This window comes from Hyperolius riggenbachi, chromosome 1 (genome assembly GCF_040937935.1).
Source record: "Hyperolius riggenbachi isolate aHypRig1 chromosome 1, aHypRig1.pri, whole genome shotgun sequence".
NCBI classification, from domain to species: domain Eukaryota; kingdom Metazoa; phylum Chordata; class Amphibia; order Anura; family Hyperoliidae; genus Hyperolius; species Hyperolius riggenbachi.
Window position 1 is genome coordinate 257,712,668 of NC_090646.1, and position 24,695 is coordinate 257,737,362.

The 24,695-nt window shown below is 44.3% G+C and overlaps 1 protein-coding gene and 1 long non-coding RNA gene across 2 annotated transcripts in view; one reads left to right on the forward strand and one right to left on the reverse strand.

The window, feature by feature from the left end:
- LOC137504731 (uncharacterized) overlaps positions 1–24,695 on the forward strand; it is a 117,926-nt gene that overhangs the window by 67,935 nt on the left and 25,296 nt on the right. The window lies entirely within an intron of this gene.
- Positions 4,176–24,695, reverse strand: part of SDAD1 (SDA1 domain containing 1) — a 59,734-nt gene continuing 39,214 nt past the window's right edge. The window contains exons 12-22 of the mRNA XM_068233310.1: positions 21,361–21,418; positions 19,414–19,472; positions 18,756–18,832; positions 18,285–18,382; positions 17,785–17,861; positions 15,574–15,703; positions 14,256–14,347; positions 13,879–14,072; positions 10,844–10,928; positions 5,348–5,509; positions 4,176–4,482 (exon numbers count right to left, since the gene is read on the reverse strand). Coding sequence (XP_068089411.1) covers positions 4,432–4,482; positions 5,348–5,509; positions 10,844–10,928; positions 13,879–14,072; positions 14,256–14,347; positions 15,574–15,703; positions 17,785–17,861; positions 18,285–18,382; positions 18,756–18,832; positions 19,414–19,472; positions 21,361–21,418 — 1,083 coding nt within the window. The 3' untranslated portion in view covers positions 4,176–4,431. The remainder of the gene's footprint in view (positions 4,483–5,347; positions 5,510–10,843; positions 10,929–13,878; positions 14,073–14,255; positions 14,348–15,573; positions 15,704–17,784; positions 17,862–18,284; positions 18,383–18,755; positions 18,833–19,413; positions 19,473–21,360; positions 21,419–24,695) is intronic.

The window sequence follows — 24,695 nt, forward strand, 5'->3', positions numbered from 1 at the left end:
CTCACAATCTAATCCCTACCATTGCCATATGTCTATATTATGTAGTGTAAGTACTTTTAGTCTAGGGCCAATTTTAGGGGGAGCCAATTAACTTATCCATATGTTTTTGGAATGTGGGAGAAAACCGGAGTGCCCGGAGGAAACCCACGCAGACACGGAGAGAACATACAAACTCTTTGCAGATAGTGCCCTGGCTGGGATTCGAACCAGGGAACCAGCGCTGCAAGGCGAGAGAGCTAACCACTACGCCACCGTTCTGCCCACGTCATCATTAGGACCGAAAGTTCCCTCTCCTTAGGTGAGTATCTGACTTTTCTTTTTTGTAAGGTGGGTTCCCATTAGCTTTAAAAGTGGACCAATTAGCACCCATCTCAGCGACACACGAGTGATCCATTCTCAAGCTGCATTAATTTGCGGAGAAAATTTGGATAATCCTGCATCTCCCTGATTGTGGAAAATGACACTCTACCGCATTTATTAATCCTGTATTGTGACTATTGATAAAGGAAAATATCTGAAACTATACATTTTATCACTGGTATGATTTATGGAAGCTTGTGTTTGATATGTAGAGGCAGATGCCTGCACATCCTGGTAGATGGGCCTTAGGAGATCCATTCTTACTATAAGGCCACCTGTGATAGTTTGGGATTTTCTGACCACTACATTAATGAGTGAAAGTAGAGTGAAACTAGTAATCAACTAAGCACCTTGCGCTTAATTTCTATTTGTACCCTTGACAAAGTACCCCATTGGGGTAAAACATGTATGGCCCGCTGGGTGCTAGGTGTACAGGAGATGAAGATAAGCTATGTGTGTTTTCAGCCATTCTAGTTTATTTCCTATTTAGGCCAGGCACATTATAACTATGACTGGGATAATAGAATGATCTCCGGACTATTAAGCCCGTGTAGCTTCTCTAGAGATTATGAGGTATATACACAATAGTTTGGTAAACTTAATCTGTAAAGAAAACGTAAGTGAAGGCTAACTAGATATACTCAATGTAATTAGCGAGTGATGCAACTAGTATCACTAGCTCAGTGTTCTCCCCAGGCTCTTTTAGCTGGGTGCTGCACCTGGCTGGTTTTGGTGAGCACCCGGCTGTCATTGGCTTACCTCCTTCTATTCTGTAAGCAGAGTTGCTCACAGAAGCACCGACCCTGCTTTCTCTTATCTCGCCCCACCCGGCTGGAAAAAAAATTCTGGGGAGAACAAGCTTAACACATGCAGCACTAACATTGCTCTTGTAACAGGCTACTCAAGCATTGCATGTATAAAGAGAGTTACAGAATTTAGGGGCCTAGGAACTAGGTTGCATGTGAAAATCTGGCAAATGTAACTAGTTCAGTTTATACATGTTCAGTTTACTGACCTTTTGTCTTTATCTCTTTATTATGTCTATTGCTACTCCTTGGCCCATATGCAATTAACTTTTTCACCTGAGTTATCTCCTAGGAGATACTTTTCATCTTCTCTTTAAACTAACTTTTCAGCATTTTATAATCGAAAATGTAACTAAAAGTTGGTAAAAAGTAATATCAATTTTATTTTGAGTATTTTCGTGCTTGTTGGTGGCATAAAAGGCATTTTATGACTAGTTGTGAAAATATTACCTAGGAGAAAACTCAGGAGAAAAAGTAAATTGCATATGGGCCCTTATCTATTGTTTTATTATTTGAGAGAATGTGTGGGAGTACACATTTCATTACTTAATCTGTAGTGCAGGTACAGCATCTCCTGAGCACAATTGCCGGCAGCAAACTCCTCCCATCTCTGGTGCTGCCACTGATTGGAGGCGCAGACTGATACAGAAAAGCACTGTAGTCTGTAGGGTACGAAAATTTTCTGCCAAAAGAACGTACGGACAGATTCAGAAATGGGGACAAAAAGCCGGGACAGCATTACTAGACACTATAGACTCTGTGGCACATCTGAAATGCCATCTTAATCTGTCAGGAGTCAGCAAAAACATGCAGTTACTGTAGTACTGTATAGTGTCCCCACCACTTGATTGTGCTACAAGCATCTACCTTGTTTGCCTGTGCCTAGAAACAGCCCCGTCTAATAGGGAATAGTAGCCTTAAAGGAAACCCACTGTGCGAGACGTATGGAAGCCAAAATTTATTTTCATTTATACAATGCACACACACTGGCTGTCCTGCTGATCCACTACCTCTAATACTTTTATCCATCGGCCCTGAACAAGCAAGCAGATCATATGGTTCTCGCCTCCTTTCAACTCATCTGCTGTCCCAGCTCTCTATGGAATTCTCCCCCTGCCTGTTGGCCACTAACAAAGCAACCTTATCTACTATCAGTGAGACCTGGTATTTTTACCCAATTTTTTTTTTCTGTGATCGCTGCAGTGAATGAATAAGCACATGTGCAGCACTCTAGGCATAGTTTATGATCAATAACACTATAAAAGGTATCTCTATACTTTAACCATTTACTGACATCCTAACGTATTAAAACGTCATGTTTACCGCTATTAACAGCAACATGACGTTTTAATATGTCACGCGTTCCCGCCGCTGCTACCGCCGTGTGTGTGCCGCTACCACCACTGTTTCCGACGGGCTTCCGTGCTGGGTGATTGGGGAAGAAGACCGAACGGTCCTCTACCCAATCACAGTGCCTGGAGTGAATGGACGTGACCGCGAACAGCGGCTACGTCCATTCACGATAACAGGAAATGTAACAATTAAATAAAGTGAAGAAAAAAAACAAAAAAAAAGTGAACACTTCCTATAACAAGTGTTCACTAGCGCCATCTTGGCCAAAAAGTATATTACACCTACAAAATACATTCATTTTCAAGTACATACAGATCATTAATAAAATTACACTTCCAACCCTCACCCCCCTCAAAAAAAAAAAACACTTGTAAAAAAAAAAAAATTCAGCTTGAAAAATAAATAAATAGTTGCCTTAGGGACTCAGCTTTGTTAATCTATATTTTATGGGGGGAAATTAATTTTAATTTCTTACATAGGGGCTTGTAATTATGGGCAGAATAAAAAAAACCAGAACAGAAAAATAACACTTATATTTCAAAATAATATACTGTCGCCATACATTGTGATAGGGACATAATTGAAACGGTTTAATAATCGGGACAACTGGGCAAATAAAACGTGTTTGTTTTATCCACAGGAGAATGTTTAATTTTAAAACTATGATGGTTGAAAACTGAGAAATAATTTTTTTTTTCTGCTTTTCTCATTAAAACGCATTTAGAATAAAACAATTCTTAGCAAAATGTACTATCCACAGAAAGCCTAATTGGTGGCGAAAAAAACGAGGTATAGATCATTTTCTTGTGATAAGTAGTAATAAAGTTATTAGGGAATAAAAGGGAGGAGCACTGACAACTGAAAACCATTAGGATAAAAACCCTTGGGGGTGAACTGATTAACAGTTCTGCTGCTAATGACAAAGGATGATGAATGAGATGCAAATAATTTTGAGTTGATGCAACACTATGCAAATTCTGTATGCAACCAAACAAATCCTACTGAAATAAAATGTGATTGGTTTTTCAAGTTGCAAAAATTTGCATACAAAATTTGCAAAACCCTTCAACTTGAAATTATTTGCATCTCACTGACTATCCCCACTAATGACTTTTGGCCAGATCCCTCCGAAGTCTTGAGGGGTCTTGTACTTTGACAGATCACAGCTGTTTTATGCAGCAAAAGGGGAGAACCTATGTATATCAGGTAGGTGGTTTTCACATTAGGCTGATCAATATAAATGCATAATAAGAAATACAAATAAAATATCAGCTGTCTGTTTTCTAAATGTGAGAAAAATGGTGTGGTTGTGGGACTGGCTGTAAAAGGGATGACCTCCAGGCTTATTTCAACAAGTACTTGTTACTTATCTTTAGAGATGTTCAATAACATTCAAATAAATCTGACTTGCCCGCAAATTTCATGCAAATTATATGCAGGTAGGAACTGAGCCAATCAGAATCATTTCCTGTTGATTTCGATTTGGCCCTCTTTCAAGCTGCATACAAGCCAGCATGATATGCAACTCACTGACCATCTCTATGAATCCTTACCATCATCCTTTATGAAGTGCAGTATAAAGAAAAACATGATACAAGTCACTGTCTAAACAGTCAGTATGAGAATAAATACAACACAGTCTTGTTTCTTCAAAATATTAATATGAAGAAAATGTTTAAAAAGTTGTACACTACAGTACAGAACAGGTTTGTATTCTGGCTACAACCAACCATGAAGAGGTGTTTGCCACAAAAATTACAATGCAGGTGTTATAACAAATGCATTCTACTGGATAATTTACATATCGTACAAGGGAAAGTTCATCCATTATGTTGTAAGTCCAGTCCAGGCTATAAAAGTGTGCACTAGTAAAACTCCAAAGACCAAGTCTGCGAGCTGAGAGCGAGTGCAATTATTTCATGAGCCGTTTCCTCTTTTTCAGAAGGGCATCTCGTAGTGCAATCTGCAAAACAATAAATGTGATAAGTTCCGAGCTGTCTGGACAACATTCCCCATAGAAGGCCTCTCAGCATCATGAAGGCCATCACATCAAGTAATGGTCACAGAGGAAAACCTCATAAAATGCCAGACAATCTTAATGCCTACTGCAGACATAATAATGCGTTTGCTGTATTCCTACCCCATCCAAGGTGACAGCTCTATTTCCTCAGCTTACCCACCATCATATATTTATCACTAGAGACAAACGTTTGTGATCTTTTAGCAGACAGAAGGCCCTGAAATCTCCAGTGGGAAGCATGTCTGAACACGTTGCTATGTATGGGGCTGCATAGTAACAGATCAGAGAGCTTATACTGATCCATGTATGAGGAGTGACCCCTATAAAAAAAAAAATGAATAAAGCCCATGGTGGACTAGATTACATCATCCTGAGTGTCCAAATGCTGCTCGATGTCTTCCAAAGTGCCTGTGCAAAGCTAAAGGAAGCACTCATCGGTGAGCACATATGCAGTTCAAATCTAACGCATGCACAGTGCAGAATCCATCAGTGCCACTCAGGAGAACTTCCTGGAGGCTGGGGCGTGAAGAGGACCAAGCCAAGACAACGAGCAGCATTGGGCTTCTCTGGAAAAAGTAATCTAGCTCTCCTTGGCCTAATTCAATAGTTTCCTTCCCTAGTTAGGGGTACTTTAATGCTACAGGAAAAGTGAATGCAAAAGTGAAAGTGTACAGCTGATATGTTTGCAGTAATGCAATTTTAAGATTGACGGTTTAACAGTCTGGCCCTTCCATTCTCATCTGTAATACATTCCAGAATACAGGCACTGCTGGAATATAAAACTGCTGGTGGACAAAATGACAGTTACCTGTTTATCTCTGAACGAGCGTTTATTCTTGGAGCGAATGTTCTGGCTGTATCTCATCATCATGAAGTTCTTATTCTTCTTTTTCTCCTTGTTGGTGGAGCTGGCATGGGGATTCATCTTTGTCCTCTTTCTCACAAATTCTTTTCTATCCGTCCTCCCAGCCTAATAAAGTGAACAAAAAATGCCCACAAAAGAGAGAAGTTGGAGTATTTGCCATTTTAGACAATGCTGGTGAATATACAAAAATGTTAATGGGTTGAGAGAAGGGTATGCAATTGGTGGTGGTTGTGGTGGTGGTGGGGGGAGCATGACAGAATGAGAGACACGCAGTGGGTAAGTATAACCCTGCCATTAGATTTGGTGTCCAGGAGGAAAGCACTACACAGATACTCGGCTTTACATCCGTTTAGTCTGGTTTTGGCACTTATCGACTGCCTACTCCAATCAGATACCCCTATTAGTAAATAGCAAGGTTAACCAGGCCTGGATTTACCCCACAGGAGCCTATAGGCACAGATGTCCTTGCACCTTTACTTCGCCCTCCATAAACCTACAAACCCTCGCCAAACCACACCCCAAGTGTGCTGGCTGGCCTAGCTGTCCCTTCTCCCTTACTTCCCTTGCCTGGTGTAGGTTGCTACATGTGCCCTTAGTATTAGGTAGCCAGATTGACCCTCAATATTAAGTAGGTACAGGTGCCCCTAAGTTTTAGCTAGCTAGAGGAACCTCAGTATTAAGTAGCTAGAGGTGCCCCTCACTGAAGGGAGATCTTGTCAGTGGAATGCTGAGAGCAGGGTGAATAACCTCTCATATACACTCTCATAAGGACTCTGCATAGATAAGGAGGGAGGGAGGCGCTCGGGGAGGGGAGTGAGCCGCATTTTCACTATCAGACGCCTGTAGGCATGCGCCTACAGTGCCTTATGGTAAATCACGCCCTGAGGTTAACCCTTTCTTATGACTAACATTAAGCCACAGTATTAACCACTTAAGGACCGCCCCCAGCCGATGGGCGGCGGCAAAGTCCGGGCCTAAACGACCACAATACGCCCATCGGCAGGGGCGGCTGCGGGCGTGGTTATGCGGCGATCGCGTTATTCGTGACGCGATCAGCCGCCGGCGACTGGCTCCACCCCCCTCGCGCTGTAACCCACCGGCCATTCGGAAGCGCCGGCGGGTTACTAGCACCCGGATCGCCGCATGTACTTTGTATAATAGGCTTGGTAATGTATACAAAGCCTATTATACTGGCTGCCTCCTGCCCTGGTGGTCCCAGTGTCCGAGGGACCACCGGGGCAGGCTGCAGCCACCCTAGTCTGCACCAAGCACACTGATCCTGCCCCCCCCTCCCTCTGATCGCCCACAGCACCCCTCAGACCTCCCCCTGCCCACCCCCCAGACCCGTTTGCACCCAATCACCCCCCTAATCACCCATCAATCACTCCCTGTCACTTTCTGTCAATGCTATTTTTTTTAACCCTAAACTGCCCCCTGCTCCCTCCTGATCACCCCTCAGATTCTCCCCAGACCCCCCCCCCCCCTGTGTACTGTATGCATCTATCCCCCTGATCACCTGTCAATCACCCATCAATCTCCCCCTGTCACTGCCACCCATCAATCAGCCCCTAACCTGCCCCTTGCGGGCAATCTGATCACCCACCCACACCAATAGATCGCCCGCAGATCTGACATCAGATCGCCTCCCAAGTGCAGTGTTTACATCTGTTCTCTACTCTAAACACCCACTATTTACCCATCAATCACCCATCAATTACCCCCTATCACTGTTACCCATCAGATCCTAATCTGCCCCTACACGCTCAGATTGCCCTCAGACCCCCCCCCCCCCCCCCTTTATCAATTCGCCAGTGCAATATTTACATCTGTTCCTCCCTGTAATAACCCACTGATCACCTGTCAATCACCCCCTGTCACTGCCACCCATCAATCACTCCCTGTCACTGCCACCCATCAATCAGCCCCTAACCTGCCCCTTGCGGGCAATCTGATCACCCACCCACACCAATAGATCGCCTGCAGATCTGACATCAGATCGCCTCCCAAGTACAGTGTTTACATCTGTTCTCTCCTCTAAACACCCACTAATTACCCATCAATCACCCCCTATCACCACCTGTCACTGTTACCCATCAGAATAGACCATAATCTGCCCCTTGCGGGCACCCAATCACCCGCCCCACACGCTCAGATTGCCCTCAGACCCCCCCTTATTAATTCGCCAGTGCAATATAATCTGTTCTTCCCTGTAATAACCCACTGATCACCTGTTAATCACCTATCAATCACCCATCAATCACTCCCTGTCATTGCCACCCATCAATCACCCCCTGTCACTGCCAACCATCAATCAGCCCCTAACCTGCCCCTTGCGGGCAATCTGATCACCCACCCACACCATTAGATTGCCCCAGACCTACCCTCAGATCACCTCCAAAGTGCATTGTTTACATCTGTTCTGCCATCTAATCAACCACTGATCACCCATCAATCAGCCCCTGTCACTGATACCCATCAGATTGGACCCTAATCTGCCCCTAGGGCACCCAATCACCCGCCCACACCCTCAGAACGCCCTTAGACCCCCTGATCACCTCGCCAGTGCATTGCTTGCATCTATTTCCCCCCCCTCTAATCACACCTTGAGACACCCAATCAATCACCTCCTGTCACCACCTGTCACCCCCTAGCACACCTACCCATCAGATCAGGCCCTAATTTGCCCCGTGTGGGCTCTTGATCACTCGGCCAAACCCTCAGACCCCCTTCCGATCACCTCCCCAGTGCATTGATTGTATCTATTTTCCCCTCTAACCACCCCCTGAGACACCCATCAATCACCTCCTGTCACCCCCCCCTAGCACTCCTATCCATCAGATCAGGCCCAATACAACCTGTCATCTAAGAGGCCACCCTGCTTATGACCGGTTTCACAAAATTCGCCCTCTCATAGACCACCTGTCATCAAAATTTGCAGATGCTTATACCCCTGAACAGTCATTTTGAGAAATTTGGTTTCCCGACTACTCACGGTTTTGGGCCCGTAAAATGCCAGGGCAGCATAGGAACCCCACAAGTGACCCCATTTTAGAAAAAAGACACCCCAAGGTATTCTGTTAGGTGTATGACGAGTTCATAGAAGATTTTATTTTTTGTCAACAGTTTGTGAAAAAAACAATAAAACTCAATTTCCGCTAAGTGTCATTTTTCACTAACTTGTGACAAAAAATAAAATCTTCTATGAACTCACCATACACCTAACGGAATACCTTGGGGTGTCTTCTTTCTAAAATGGGGTCACTTGTGGGGTTCCTATATTGCCCTGGCATTTTAGGGGCCCTAAACCGCGAGGAGTAGTCTAGAAAACAAATGCCTCAAAATGACCTGTGAATAGGACGTTGGGCCCCTTAGTGCACCTAGGCTGCAAAAAAGTGTCACACATGTGGTATCGCCGTACTCAGGAGAAGTAGTATAGTGTGTTTTGTGGTGTATTTTTACACATACCCATGCTGGGTGGGAGAAATCTCTCTGTAAATGGACAATTGTGTTTAAAAAAAATCAAAAATGTGTAATTTACAGAGATATTTCTCCCACCCAGCATGGTTATATGTAAAAATACACCACAAAAGTCATTATACTACTTCTCCTGAGTACGGCGATACCACATGTGTGACACTTTTTTGCACCCTAACTGCGCTAAGGGGCCCAAAGTCCAATGAGTACCTTTAGGATTTCAAAGGTCATTTTGCGGCATTTGGTTTCCAGACTACTCCTCACGGATTAGGGCCCCTGAAATGCCAGGGCAGTATAGGAACCCCACAAGTGACCCCATTTTAGAAAGAAGACACCCCAAGGCACCCCAGTTTTAATGCCTCCCAGATGCTCCATTCACTTTGCCTGAGGAAGCAGGTATCGCATCGCAGTGAAGTTATTGTTGTACCTTCTTTCTTAATGAATGAAGATCTAGCTTGAATACCAACGTTGAGAGTCCGACTACCCAAGTCACATTCATTATTAACCTTCCTGACACTGAATACTAACTTGCCTGAAAACCAAGAACAACAAATCCTCTATCATGTACATTAATACACCATATGCAAACATGAACTACATCAGGCCCTTCTTGTAAGATTCTAAGATTAATTGTGTCCTAGGTGTGGTAGCAACAAGATCGGGAGCATACCTACAGGCTACAACATTTAGTCCTAAATTATTTTTTTCTAAAGCATTGTAATCAACCTATCAGGTGGTGGCAAAACCATTTGCTAAACTAAAATCCAACGCAGGACAGCCTCCTAAATATTCACCTTTACAAGCAAGTATTACATCTGAACTAGGCAATATTAGTTGGTTACTGAACTACCACTGCATCTAATGTAAGCTATACATAAAAAGGACATAGTTCCATCTTACATAAAGCTCAGCAGCCCCTGATGCCTAATTTGTCCTATCATTGTTTCCTTTAGACTGTAAGCTACTGTATCTTGCTATTACTGACCATTTATATGTACTTAGCACAATATGTTCTTAGGAAGGACCATTGCTGACGCTGTAATGCTTCTTTGGACACAATGAGAAGGCAGGATTGGCTGAAAAAGACCCTGATGCTGGGAAAGATAAGAGGGCAAAAGGAGGACAGCAGCGCATGGCTAGATAGTATCAGGGAAGCTGCAAACATTAGCTTGCACAAGCTTCGAGAGGTAGTAGAGGATAGAGGGGCCTGGGGTGCTGTGGTCTGTGGTATCGCAAAGAGGTGGACATGACTGAAAAGCGCCTGAACAATAAAAACACAATGGGCTCTATTCTCAAAGAGCCAAATTTTCCGCAAAATTTTACCGCTATATTCCCGCCAGCGCTAAACTCCGCATTTTTCCCACATTCACTAATATTTTCCGCATGTTTACCGCATGCGGGAAAAAAGATGCGGAAACAGCCATTATTTATGTGGGAATGATGCGGTAAAAAGGTCGCATGAAAAAGTGTTTAAAAAAAAAAGTTAAAGTCCAGCAAGCACAGCCCTTAAGCCTCCACACTTCATTAAAGTCAATGGGATGCGAAATATATCACCTACTACTTGTAGGTGATAAAAAAAATCGGTAATTAACGACGAAATGATGCGCCTGAACATTTTTGAGAATTGATCTTATTGCGGAAAATACCGACTTTTGCGGAAATTTTTCCGCATGAATCCCGCACTTTTACCACACTTTTTCCGCACGCGGAAAAAACATGCGGAACATTTTGAGAATTCCACCTCGACGGTATTTTGGGTGCAAACTTCCCGCATGTACTTTACCGCATGCGGGAAGTCTTTGAGAATAGAGCCCATTATGTGCTACACAACTTTGTCTTGATCCATGCTGCCCTCGCTTGTCATTATGTAGAACTTTAAAAAAATAATATTTATGAGTACAGCCCCACAGAAGATGCAGGCGCTACCTGTATATAAAGTAATAATAAAAACAGCAATACACTTACCATAACAGTGGCAAGCCGGGTCTCTTTGTCAGACTTTGGCTTTTTGTGCAGATGTTCTATGTCTCGGAGTGAAAGCAATTCCCCTCTACAATCAAAAAACACACACAATAAAAAAAAGTGATAAATCTTCAAACATAGGAGCTAAAATGGTTGCTCAATATACGAAAACAGCATAATACCGATTATATATATATGGTAAGCTATGCCTAAGCACATACCGTATTTTTCGGACTATAAGACGCACTTTTTCTACTCCAAAAGTGGGAGGGAAAACTCAGTGCGTCTTATAGTCCGAATGTGAGCCAAGGTGTCCCCACATAAGCAGTTGCAGGATGCTGAGGAAGCTCTCACCAATACCGCTGCGGGCTCCAAGTCCTGCATCCTGCCTTCAGTGCGGGGTCCTCTCTGGTCCTGGCTCCCCCAGCTCTCCCACTCCCTTTTCCTCCACAAGCAGGTGCAGGACACCCGCAGGCGCCCGCATCCTTGCTGCCGCAGGCTCCAAGTCCTGCATCCCGCCTCCAACCCGTGTCCTCTTTGGTCCTGGCTGCCGGTACACTTCTCCCCGACAAGCAGGGGCAGGACTCAGCGGACGCCCCCGCATCGATGCTGCCGTTGGCTCCAAGTGCTGCATCCTGCCTCCAGCGCGTGTCCTCTTCGGTCCTGGCTCCCCGGCTCACTTCACCCCGACGAGCAGGTGCAGGACTCAGCGGACGCCAGCATTGATGCTGCCGCGGGCTCCAAGTCCTGCATCCTGCCTCCAGTGCGTGTCCTCCGGTTCTGGCTGCAGTTCTGATGAGCGGCACGCCCCCGGAATCCAACCCTCGATGTGCACGATTTGCAGCCGCTCCAGTAGCCGCTTCATCTCACTGCCAGAGACCCGGGCCGATGTTACTGGCTGCAGTGCTGATGAGCGGCACACCCCGGGAATCCTGCGCTCGCTGCCCGAGAAGTTTGCAGTCTCTCGAACAGCCGCTCCACCACCTGACACTACTCCGAGACCCGGGCCGATGTTCCTGGCCTGCAGGGCTGATGAGCGGCATGCCCCCAGAATCCGGCGCTCGATGCGCAGCCTCTCCAGCAGCCGCTCCACCACCTCTGACGCTACTTCGCCGGAGACCCGGCCGATGTTCGTGGCCTGCCGGACTGATGAGCGTCGCACCCCCTGGCCTGCCGGACTGATGAGCGTCGCACCCCCTGGCCTGCCGGATGGATGAGCGTCGCACCCCCGGAATCCTGCACTCGCTGGTGAACCTTGGTGCCGCTTGAAGCCGCTTAGCTGGAGACCTGGACCGTTGCTTCTGCTGGGCTGCCCACATACTCCCGGAGGGCTGATGAGCGGCACTAATGCTCCCATCTGTGATCAGGATGCACACCACATGGGACCTCCAGCTCCTGGCTCCTCAACCGCTGCTAATGAGAGACCCTGCCACTGCAGAGGACCTGGAGACTCCATGGATCCAGACCCACAGCAGCTCTGTGACCCTGTGTCCCTGGAAGCACACCTTTGCAAGTATTAGAAATGTTGAAGGAATAATCTATGTATATTTAGTGTAGGTTGTGGAGACTATGTAGCTTAGTGTAGGTGGTGGGATCTGTGTAGTTCAGTGTAGGTTGGGGGGACTATGTAGCTTAGTGTAGGTTGTAGGGACTATGTAGCTTAGTGATGGTTGTAGGGTCTGTGTAGCTTAGTGTAGGTTGTGGGGACAGTGTAGCTTAGTGTAGGTTGTGGGATCTGTGTAGTTCAGTGTAGGTTGGGGGGACTATGTAGCTTAGTGATGGTTGTGGGGACAGTGTAGCTTAGTGTAGGTTGTGGGATCTGTGTAGTTCAGTGTAGGTTGGGGGGACTATGTAGCTTAGTGATGGTTGTGGGGACAGTGTAGCTTAGTGTAGGTTGTGGGATCTGTGTAGTTCAGTGTAGGTTGGGGGACTATGTAGCTTAGTGATGGTTGTGGGGACAGTGTAGCTTAGTGTAGGTAATGGAGGCAGTAGGGGTTAGTTTAGCTGGTAGTGTAGTTTAGAGACAATCTGGGGGAGGAAGGGGAAATGACCATAAGATGCCCCTGATCTATAGTTGCACCAGGTTTCATATATTTTTTTTTTTCCATGGTTTTTGTCCTCTGAAACTAGGTGCGGCTTATAGTCCGGAGCGTCTTATAGTCCGAAAAATACGGTATATTGTTAAACTGGCAGGTTTTATGTGCTTACTAGCTTAAAGAAGAAAGTGCTGTATTTACCTGTTTGAATGCTGTTCTGCTATCAGTGTGTTTTTCTGGTAGTACCTTTTTTGCTGTAAAGAATCTTTTACAGCAAAGAAGAGAAGCTGAGTTTTATACCTCTTTTAAGGAATATCCAAATTGATAGGCATAAGGAGAATACTTACCTAGGTGACAAACTGATCTTTTGGCTGGATTAGTGTGAGACACACATGATGTGGGCAGCCAGGGTGAGACAGACTTCTTATCCACATACTCACTTCGGATGACTCAGAATATATTAAAATTTAAGATCAAAATCACAGCCACAAAAACTATTTTAAAGAGACGCTGAGCGCTAAATAAAAACAAAATTTGGACGTACCTGGGGCTTCCTTCTGCCCGCCGCTCCCCCCCCCCCCCCTGTAGCCTGTGAGGTCTTCCGGCATCCTCTTTTTCCTCTCCTGGACCTGCTGGCGGCTTCGGTTATCGGTGACTTGCGCGCACCTGTTGTGTCATCACGCCGGCTGCCATAAGCCTCCAGAGCATGCGCATGTCTCTAAAGACTGAACCGTGCATGCACAGGAGGCTTACAGCGGACCGGGTGATGAGGTGACAAAAAAGCCAACTAATATAATAAGGGGGGGAGGGGGGGGGGGAATTGGGGTCTCTAGACCAGACCAGCAGCTAGAAACCCACGGGAACCCACCGAGCAGCCAGTTTATGTTTTTTGGGAATGGAGATCAGTAAGTATACGTCTTGGCTGGAAAGTAATTCAGATTTCTTTCTGCTTTGTTTAGTAATCTGGAATGTATTTCATAGCATACTGCAGAGTTTACAGACCTGTTCTCCTCCTCATCACTGTCTATTTCAACGTGTTTCCTCTTGTCTGATTTCCCAGGAGCAGCACTCATCTCTTTGGATAACTGTGCAATGCGGATCTTCTTGAACTCTTCCTGAGTTAGGAGCCTGCTGGCGCTGACAGCCGCAGCCTTGGCCTTCCGCTCCTCTGCTGGCATTGCCTGGAGCTTCTCAGCCTAAAATATAGTAGTAAAAAGGGTTTGAAGTTCTTCCATACCAAACTGTGACTAATTTGTAGGTCAATGGATATGCAACAACAAGACCAACATAGTAGACACACCATAAAAAATAATAAAAACGTATGCGTGTGTTTGTGTGTGGTCTCATAGGAACATGATGAATAGTTAGTAAACACTCACCACTTCTTTCTGCTCTTCATCAGAGGAGTGATTAACATCGATCCACTCTCCATCTTCATCGTCATCACTGAGACTTGCACTTTCCCAACCATCTGACAAGACATGCAAAAAACATGCAGGGCCGTTATGAAAGACCTATTAACCCCCAAATGTTATTTGGACTTACAATGCTATGTAAAAAAGGTTAAACCCGAGTAGAACTTGGGATAAAGAGTATGAATTAAAGGGAACCTAAACTGAAAGCAAAAAAACAAAAAAGTTTTACTTACCTGGGGCTTCTACCAACCCCCTGCAGCCATCCTGAGCCCGTGCAGTTATGGAACGATCCTCCGGTCCCCTGCAGCGGCTGTTTCATTTTCAGTGAAACCTGGCCGCTCCCATCAGCAGAAGCATCCTGAGCATGATAGAATACGCATGCGGCCAGGTGGTCAGTGGCCATCCCATTAGCTGAGTCGATGAAAACGAAACTCAGCCGCTGCAGGTGACGGAAGGGTTGTTCTATGATGGCACGGGCACAGGGTGGCTGCAGGGGGCTGGTAGAAGACCCAGGTAAGTAAAAGTTTTTTTTTTGCTTTCAGTTTAGGTTCCCTTTAAAGGTGAAAGTTGTATTACAAGCAAAGGCAGTGCTCTGTTGCCATCAAGTGGTTTAAATACTATTATTATTATTTAGTATTTATATAGCGCCGACATATTACGCAGCGCTGTACAGTATATATATATATATATATATATATATATATATATATATATATATATATATATATATATATATATATATATATATATATCTTGTCACTAACTGTCCCTCAAAGGAGCTCACAATCTAATCCCTACCATTGCCATATGTCTATATTATGTAGTGTAAGTACTGTAGTCTAGGGCCAATTTTTAGAGGGAGCCAATTAACTTACCTGTATGTTTTTTGGAGTGTGGGAGGAAACCGGAGTGCCCGGAGGAAACCCACGCAGACACGGAGAGAACATACAAACTCTTTGCAGATAGTGCCCTGGCTGGAATTCGAACCAGGGACCCAGCGCTGCAAGGCGAGAGAGCTAACCACTACGCCACCGTGCTGCCCAATACAATTTAAATACAATTAAACAGCCTTCAGCTTTGTACTGTGGCTGATGTAACAACCCACCCCAAATTCACATCATGTACATTAAAATTTTCAATATACTTTAAATAATTAATTTACCATAATAAATTGTAAATAAATGCTGCTTTTTTATGTACTTAATTCTATTTCATTTATAACTTAATTCATTAATAAGCTTGTTTGAAAAATTAAGCTACATAGGTTGAAATCTTCACTTACCATCCTCCTCCTCATCTTCTTTTGGTTTATTTTCTACCTCTAGCACCTCAGCCCCAGGTATGTAATCTTTTGCAACAAGTTCTCCATATGCATGGATTTTTGCCTCAGTAGATGCCTCAGTTGGTTTGCCCTGTAAAAGGTGTGTAAAACTTTACTGATGGACAATATAGAATACAGTGATTATTTATAGGTAATCTCCGGAAGTGTCAAGACATAACAGAAGAAGCAAATTACCTGAGGTAACCTAAGATGGGGCCACAGCAATAAAATATACATATCTGGGGCATCCTCCAGCCCGATTGCTGCCCCGCTGTCCTCTTCTGACTCCCCATTTGATTGAAATTGGCCCCGGAAAGTCCTCCGGTCAAGGGCCAACTGCGCCTGCCACCGACTGGAGGATTTTTCGAGGCCAGCTGCGGGTGAACGGGCATTCATAAGAGGACAGCATAGGAGCAATCAGGTCGGAGGGGCTGGAGGAAGCCCCAGGTATGTATATTTTATTGCTGTGACCCCATCTGAGGTACACTTTAACTACATAGCGTGACAGCGGAGGCAGCCCCAGGACCACCTAACGTCAATTGGCGTTAAGTCCTGGGGCCGGCTACTGCATGAGATCGCGCGCAGGCTGCGTGTGCATCTCCTGTTGGTAGGCGGAGATGCTTCAGCCTCCAAGCGGCAAAACAGGCGGGAGACTGTTAGACGGTGAAACCGCCGTCTTTTCACTAAGTACAGCGCAGCGAACTGCAGCATCGCTGTACTGAGGACAGCTGTGTGACACGGCTGTCCCCCTGGGGCACAAGAGAGCGATCAGCTCTCATAGCCGGGGGGGGGGGGCTCTGTTGGTGGGGAGAAAAACAGAGATGGGGGGGGGGGGGGGGGGCGGGGTTGGGGGGGGGAATCACCTGTGTGCTGTGTTGTGCGGCCCTGCAACAAGCCCTTAATGCTGCAGTGGCCAATTTAGTGAAAATAAGCCTGGTCTTTAGAGGGGTTTAACACTGTGGTCCTCAAGTGGTTAAAAGGAACTAAAGGTCATGCTTCACATCCCTTTGATTTTAGATGCCCTTTAGGGTTTTACACCTACTGTGCTGCATTGTGAAACTCTCCTACCGGAGTTTGTTGCAGTGGTTATTACAGTCAATGAGACATGACATTGACTGTGATGCGATTGATGTACTCCGGGTAGCACACTGCAGTGCGTTACTGTGCAACTTCTGCGATATTGCAAGAAGTGCACTGAAAGTGGCACCTTTTTTATTTATTTTTTTGAGTTGCACTGCGGCTATAAAGTGTGGTATGACTTGTCGGCTCTGGTTTAGTTGTTCCAAAATCGCACTGCCCCACACTGCACCTAGTGTAAAAGGACCCTTAAAAGATGACTATTGATAAATAAGTACTGTATGTTAGGGCAGTGTTTCTCAACATTTTATAGGTGTGTACCCCTTTTAAAACACTGTACTCATCGAGTACCCCCTAGCATAGTAAACATGATTACAAGTACCCCTTGACAAATATATATTTAATCGTAGTACATGATAATTGGTTCTAAACAATGTGCAAGCATTTATTATTGCTTTTAATTAGTTAAAATACTAATTTGATGTTGTTTAAATAAGAATTATAATTTTCTAAATCTCTAAATTTGTTATTCTTGGTTAAGTATATCAAGCCCGAGTACCCCCTGGACCCATCAGAAGTACCCCCTGGGGTAAACGTACCGCATGTTGAGAACCTAGGTGTTAGGGCACACATTCCACAAGTACTAGGGGCAATATCTTACTTCACAGAGCTCTGCCTCTCTGCTGTAAAATCATCCCGACAGTTCCAGATACAAAAATTGACAGCTGTGACAGGACGATTTTCCTGCACAGGGGGGTTGCTATCAACTCCTCACTGTATAGTCTTGTTGAGAACGACATCCGTCAGGCACGCTCCCTTTCTATGTGTTTTGTTTCGAATGGCTTTTAACCGCCTAACCTACACTGTATAGAGCAATTTGGTTTAAACTAAATGCTTTTATTTTACTAGTTATCAAAACAAAAACACAAAGAATATTTTTTTCCTGTGTATATAGTGTGAGTGATTGCTCTCAGCCAAAACCGATGTTTGTAAAAAAAACCAAACAAACAAACAAAAACAAACAACTGCATGAGAAGTTCTGTTTTTTTTTTTTTGCCAAAACAAAAACCCCACTTGTGTTACATCACAACTTACCCTGAATTTCTTCTGCAACATACTGGGGTTTAATGAGCGGAAGAGTTGTATGAGACTCCTGGCTGACATGCAGACATCTGAAAGGGCAAAAATAAAGACAGTGAGCATTATTTACAATGCAATTCAATTTCCAGCTTGCAGTATTGGAAAAGGGTTTAATAAGGTATGATAATCCTACAAAAAATTCATATGCTATTTCTTATTGAGTACAATGTTCAGCTACGAGCGAGCAGAAACCAGGCAAAAGGGGAAAAACCTCATCTCCCAGCTAATTGTCCTAACTCCCATTACATTGTCATAGCTATAACTTTTTTTTATTAAAATCAAAAGGTAAATATTGAAACTAGTCCACAACTGCCATGTTACCACATGGCCAGAGTGAATATGAACTCAAACGCTGTACACTTTGAATCAGCACTGAGACATACAAAAGATCAACTGGTCACAGCTTATGATATTTTCTCATCATATTAAATTCAATCATTTAAAAGACGCCTCACTTTTGTCCTTGTGGGTTTTGTACTGTGCTAGATCCTGTAGGAGGTCTTCTGTCATTGCCAGAGGGCAACGAGCGGTCAGCTCCTTGATGGCATTTAATCTGCAGCGACACAATCAGGGTAAGATTAAGCATTACACTCAAAGTACACAATATATTTTTGATACTACAACTAGCAAGTTTATTATCTATTCGAAAAAGGCAGAGGACTATCATTTGGCGCAATTAAATCCATTAAGATAATGCTTATCAAACCTCCCCCCATCTCACATTATCAGGCCCCTTTTCCATTACATAATGCAGGTACCCATGCGTGTATACAGCACCACGTAGCCCCTATGCTGCTCTCCGATGCAGTGCTGATCCCATTCAGCGTCAGTAAAGGGGACAGCTCTATGCTTAAGATAAAAATATGCCAGAAACCAATGTGAAACTAACATAAACCACAGAGTCAGGATTCAAATCAAATACTTACCCAACAGTCATCACCTCTCCAGAGTTCCTGTCCGTAACAAAGTTATTGGCAATAGTCATCAATACCGACTGAGAAATCTGCAAATGCAAAGATATCAATGCGTTAGACTGTAAATCATATTTAAACTACTGAACAATCATAAAAGTGACAGCGGATAGAATGTAATTTGTTACCGCAGCAGTAGCATATGCTATTCTATGCTATTCTATGTATACTGCATACTTATTTGCACATAAACCAGTAATATAGACAAGCATTTATATATTTTAAGTCTTTATACAATCAGAATTCTAGATACATGAAAAAAAAAGGCTGATACGTAGCAGCATAGTAAAATTGGCCACTAATGATACAATTTGCCTAACGATCAATTCTTCGCATGAATGATCAGAAATGATCATTTGGAACCACTAATGGACAAAACTCTCCTAATCAATTTGATTAGATTGACTGATTGATAGGTAAATCAGGTCAATTTCATTAATCTGATTGGATTGGTTAGGAGATTTTTTTCATTGGTGGTCACAAACGATCATTTCCAATCGTTCATATGTAGAATGTAAACAATTGTTCAGCAAACTGTACCATTAGTGCCCACCTTAAGATTTGCAAAATAAAATATTATTCCAGGGTCAGTTTGGAAAGAATATTTGCTTACCTCTGGAGGAACTAAATGGTGAGTAGCTTGTGCAGCAAACAGCAAAATCTTGGTCACCTCTGTATGATGAAGAAAATAAGTAATTGTATTGCTGTTCCAAAACATTTAGAAGACATGTTACAGTGATGAAGAGTCATGTTACTGACTGCCCCTTAGAGAATTTCACAGCACTCCCTAGTCATAGACTTATGCTGGATACACACGTTGCGTTTTGCCGCGCCATTCGCGGGATCGATGCCATCGATTCGATTATTTCCAACATGTTTGATCGTGTTTCGATGGATACAGCCGTCGATTTTGCATACTTAATATGCAAAATCGACGGCTGTATCCATCGAAACACGATCGAACATGTTGGAAATAATCGAATCGATGGAATCGATACCGCGAATCACGCGGCAAAACGCAACGTGTGTATCCAGCATAATGTCTCTACCATAGTCTAATGTATCTACTGTATCATTGTCTATTGCTAATACTAGGGAGAAGGAATTCACTTATCAGTAAGTTTTTGTGATGTGTGTGAAAACCTGGGTGACTTAACAAAACCCACCCAAACAAGGAGAGAACATAAAATCTCCATGCTGAAAGTGTCCTGGCTGAGACTGGAACCTGAGACTCCAGTGCTGATGGTGAGTGCCATGCACTACAGAGCCATACAGACGTCTTAGAAACAAAGAGTGCATTACTGTCAATAGCAATCAATGGGGCTAAACTAGTTTTGGGCATTTGGCGATAAATTTAAAAGAAAAAAAATGTATATTAACCACCTTAGCGGTATGGACGAGCTCAGCTCGTCCATTACCGCCAGAGGGTGCCGCTCAGGCCCTGCTGGGCCGATTTTGATGAAATAAAGAGCAGCACACGCAGCCGGCACTTTGCCAGCCGCGTGTGCTGCCCGATCGCCGCCGCTCTGCGGCGATCCGCCGCGAGCAGCGGCGAAAGAGGGTCCCCCCAGCCGTCTGAGCCCTGCGCAGCCGGAACAAATAGTTCCGGCCAGCGCTAAGGGCTGGATCGGAGGCGGCTGACGTCAGCTGACGTCCATGACGTCACTCCGCTCGTCGCCATGGCGACGAAGTAAGCAAAACACGGAAGGCTGCTCATTGCGGCCTTCCGTGTTACTTTTGGCCGCCGGAGGCGATCAGAAGAACGCCTCCGGAGCGCCATCTAGTGGGCTTTCATGCAGCCAACTTTCAGTTGGCTGCATGAAATAGTTTTTTTTTATTTAAAAAAAACCCTCATGCAGCCGCCCTGGCGATCTTAATAGAACGCCAGGGTGGTTAAAAAAATAATTTGTAACTAGGACAATATTCATATCACTTCACTAATAGTAGGGATTTAAAGAGAACCCGAGGTGGGATTTAATTATGTTAGTGGGGCACAGAGGCTGGTTGTGCACACTAACACCAGCCTCTGTTGCCCCATGGTGTGCCTCCAAGACCCCCCTGCGCGCCGCTATACCCCCCGCAGTGCTAGCGACACGCAGCGTGTCGCCAGCACAATGTTTACCTATGCCTGTCTGTTAGCGCCGCTCCCCCGACTCCTCCGTATCGGCGCTAACCGCCCGCGTCACTTCCCTCCAATCAGCGGGAGGGAAGGGACGCGGGCGGGTAGCGCCGATACGGAGGAGTCGGGGGAGCGGCGCTAACATACAGGCATAGGTAAACACTGTGCTGGCGACACGCTGTGTGTTGCTAGCACTGCGGGGGGTATAGCGGCGCGCAGGGGGGTCCTGGAGGCACACCATGGGGCAACAGAGGCTGGTGTTAGTGTGCACAACCAGCCTCTGTGCCCCACTAGCATAATTAAATTCCACCTCGGGTTCTCTTTAATCCTTGCAACAGCATAAATCGCTCATATTTTAAATAAAATCACAGTAATTTCCTAGGCCTAAGAGGCACTAAGTAAAAACCATCATAAAAAAAAAAAAAAAAAGATTTACAATACCTCTTTGGTGTGGCTGCAGAAACCTCTGGATGAATGGATAGAAGTTAAAAAGAAATAGCTGTTTAAAGAAAGAAAAAGAAAGTGTTACATATAAAAACTTGGAAGAATAAGCAGGAGCCCCCCTGCCAATCTAAAGATCAAGATTTGCTGAACTAGTACATTCAGGGAGCGTAAACACAACAGTTACAAACGTGTCAGCATTCTAACATTCTAGTTCATCATCTCTGAGGCTTGTGATTTAACACGCACAACACGCAGTATCAATTATCAAACAGATAATAGGTAATATGCCGTTTTAACAGCGCGAATCCATGCCTCCTCCGGTGTCTTTTACAGCTGAATCTTTTACATGAATCGGTGTCACATGGAACCAGTGTACGCAGGGACACTTGAAAATTCCACCAGACAACAGAGGAGGCGAGGATTCGCACCACCATGACAGGTGAGCCTTCAACCCCCACCCTCTCTGCGATATCAAGCCTTGGCTGATTAGCTCTGCAATATTCTTCTGCCAGAGCATTCTGGGAGACAAGGTGTTTTTTCTATATAAATCAGAACACAAACCTTTCCTCAACAATGCACCTTGCTAGCACTAAAGATGTTGCCACCTGTGATACATTTCTAATTTAACCACTTGAGGACCACAGTGCTAAACCCCCCTAAAGAACAAGCCTTTTTTTTAGTAAAAAGGCCACTGCAGCTTGAAGGGCTCGCTGCGGGGCCGCACAACACAGCACACAAGTGATTCCCCCCCCCCCCCCCTTTCTCCCCACCAACAGAGCTTTCTGTTGGTGGGGTCTGTTCGCCCCCAGATGTTTATTTTTTGGTAAATATTTATTTTCTTACTTTTTTTAATAAAAAGGTGTATTTTCTTTTAATTTATCCCACCCTCCCCGGCTAGCCTATCACAGCGATCGGCTGTTATAGGCTTCAGCCTATCACTGCCAATCGCTCCTGTGTCCCACAGGGGGACAGCCGTATCACACGGCTGTCCCCAGTACAGTGCTGCTGCATATTGCAGCGCTGTACATGGTTTATAGACGGCGTCTAACGGTCTCCGAGTGGCGATCGCCACTCGGAGACTGTAGGTGGAGCTCTGCCTTCCAAGCGGAGATGTGCGCGCGATTTCCTGCAGTAGCCGGCCCCAGGACTTGACGCCAATTGGGGTTAGGTGGTCCTGGGGCTGCCGCTGCGATCACGCCCACTACCGTGACGCGGTCGTTCGGAAGTTAAATAAGAGTAAGGAAAAATATTACAATGGGCAAACACTGACTAAACATATTAGGCAATTTTATTCATTACGTTATTTTCACTACAGTTCCTCTTTAAGAAAGATAACACCATCTGGCAACAAACAGGCAAGTGGTTTAATTTCATCAATTTGAGTTTCAAAGTCCTAATACAGTTAATTGTAGGTATCGGTGCTGGTTCATTTTGTGTATACTGTGTATCATTATTTTATATAGTAGTGCTATGGAAAAGCTATCGCACACAAATAACAATATTAGCAGATACAGAGTACCCAGATAGCACATGCTGAGCCAGAGCCACTAGGAGAGTAGAAGGGGTTAGAAGAGACCGAAGGGGTTAGAAGAGACCGAAGGGGTTAGAAGAGACCGAAGGGGTTAGAAGAGACCGAAAAGCCCAATTACTATTATATATATATATATATAATAGTAATTGGGCTTTTCGGTCTCTTCTAACCCCTTCTACTCTCCTAGTGGCTCTGGCTCAGCATGTGCTATCTGGGTACTCTGTATCTGCTAATATTGTTATTTGTGTGCGAGATATATATATATATATATATATATATATATATATATATATATATATATATATATATATATATATATATATAAAAGATGGTAAGCTTTAAAGGGAACCTGAACTGAGAAGGATATGGAATTTTCCTTTTCAAATAATACCAGTTGCCTGACTCTCCTGCTGATCCTGTGTCTCTAATACTTTCAGCCACAGCCCCTCAACAAGCATGCAGATCAGGTGCTCTGACTGAAGTCAGACTGGATTAGCTGCATGCTTGTTTCAGAACACACACAATCGGGCAAGCACCATCTACCACATGAATGATTATCAGATGTAATGGTATATGAGTGTGCAGAGAGGAACTGTAGAAACTCACATGGGCAAATAAGAAACAGAAGTTCCCTATAGAAACCGCACCACTCAAAAATTATATATCAATGTAATCAAATCTTTATTCAACAAAAATAATAAAAACACTTAAAAACATTGGAAGGCAGCCATGCCAAAACAAACCATAAATGGATAATATATAATACAATAATGACATGATAACCATAGGGCTAATAATCCATATTAATTACTGACCACTCAAGCAATGTACACAAATATGAAATACATGTAGCCATCAACAGAACAATTGAATGTAGAAAAAAATCAGTAGCAGCAACACTATAAAAGTGTAAACCAAACAATATATATGTGCAATTAATCAGTGCAAAGGAGATCCCTTAGAAGGACAGGAATAGAAAAATGTGCAAACAGCACGAGAAAATAAAGTGCAGATAGTGCATAGTACAGCGTCAGGACACTGAAAGAAAGTGCTCGTGCTTACCAATATACAGGTCAGTAAAGGAAGAGGGGCATGGCGTCCACCTATTACCGATTCGCCGCTCTCTCGAATCTGGCGGCTTCCACTGGGCAAGTGCAAGTGTTTTTATTATTTTTGTTGAATAAAGATTTGACTACATTACATTGATACATATTTTTTGAGTGGTGCGGTTTCTATAGGGAACTTCTGTTTCTTATTTGCCCGCATGCTTGTTTCAGGTCTGCGATTCAGCCACTATTGCAGCCAAAGATCAGCAGGACTGCCAGGCAACTGGTATTGTTTAACCATTTCAGCCACCCGGACATGATCATCACGTCCAGGCCAGCTGCTCTGCTGCAGTGGCGCGCCCTCGTGCGCGATCGCGCCCGTGCTGTTCCCCGGTAGCCCTGAGATCAGTGAACGGGAACATGGTCTCTTATCAGAGGCCGCAGTCTTTCTGAAAAAAAAAGTTTTCCGTCCTCCTCACGCTTCCGGGAAGCGAGGAGGACATAAAAAGAAAAACCTCAATGTGGCCATCTTGCGACCAAATAGTAAAACTACATCTACATACATTTTTCAAGGCAATTTACACACATTATAACATTTAAAATTAACTGTTTATTTCCCAACACCAAAAAATTACCCAAATAAAAATGAATGGGAAAAAAAATTACAAAAAAAACCAAAACATAACAGACAGGGTAATCTGTCGAAGAAACCGTGAATGCCGTACAGTCTGTTGCCTCCCAGGTGCTCGGGTTCG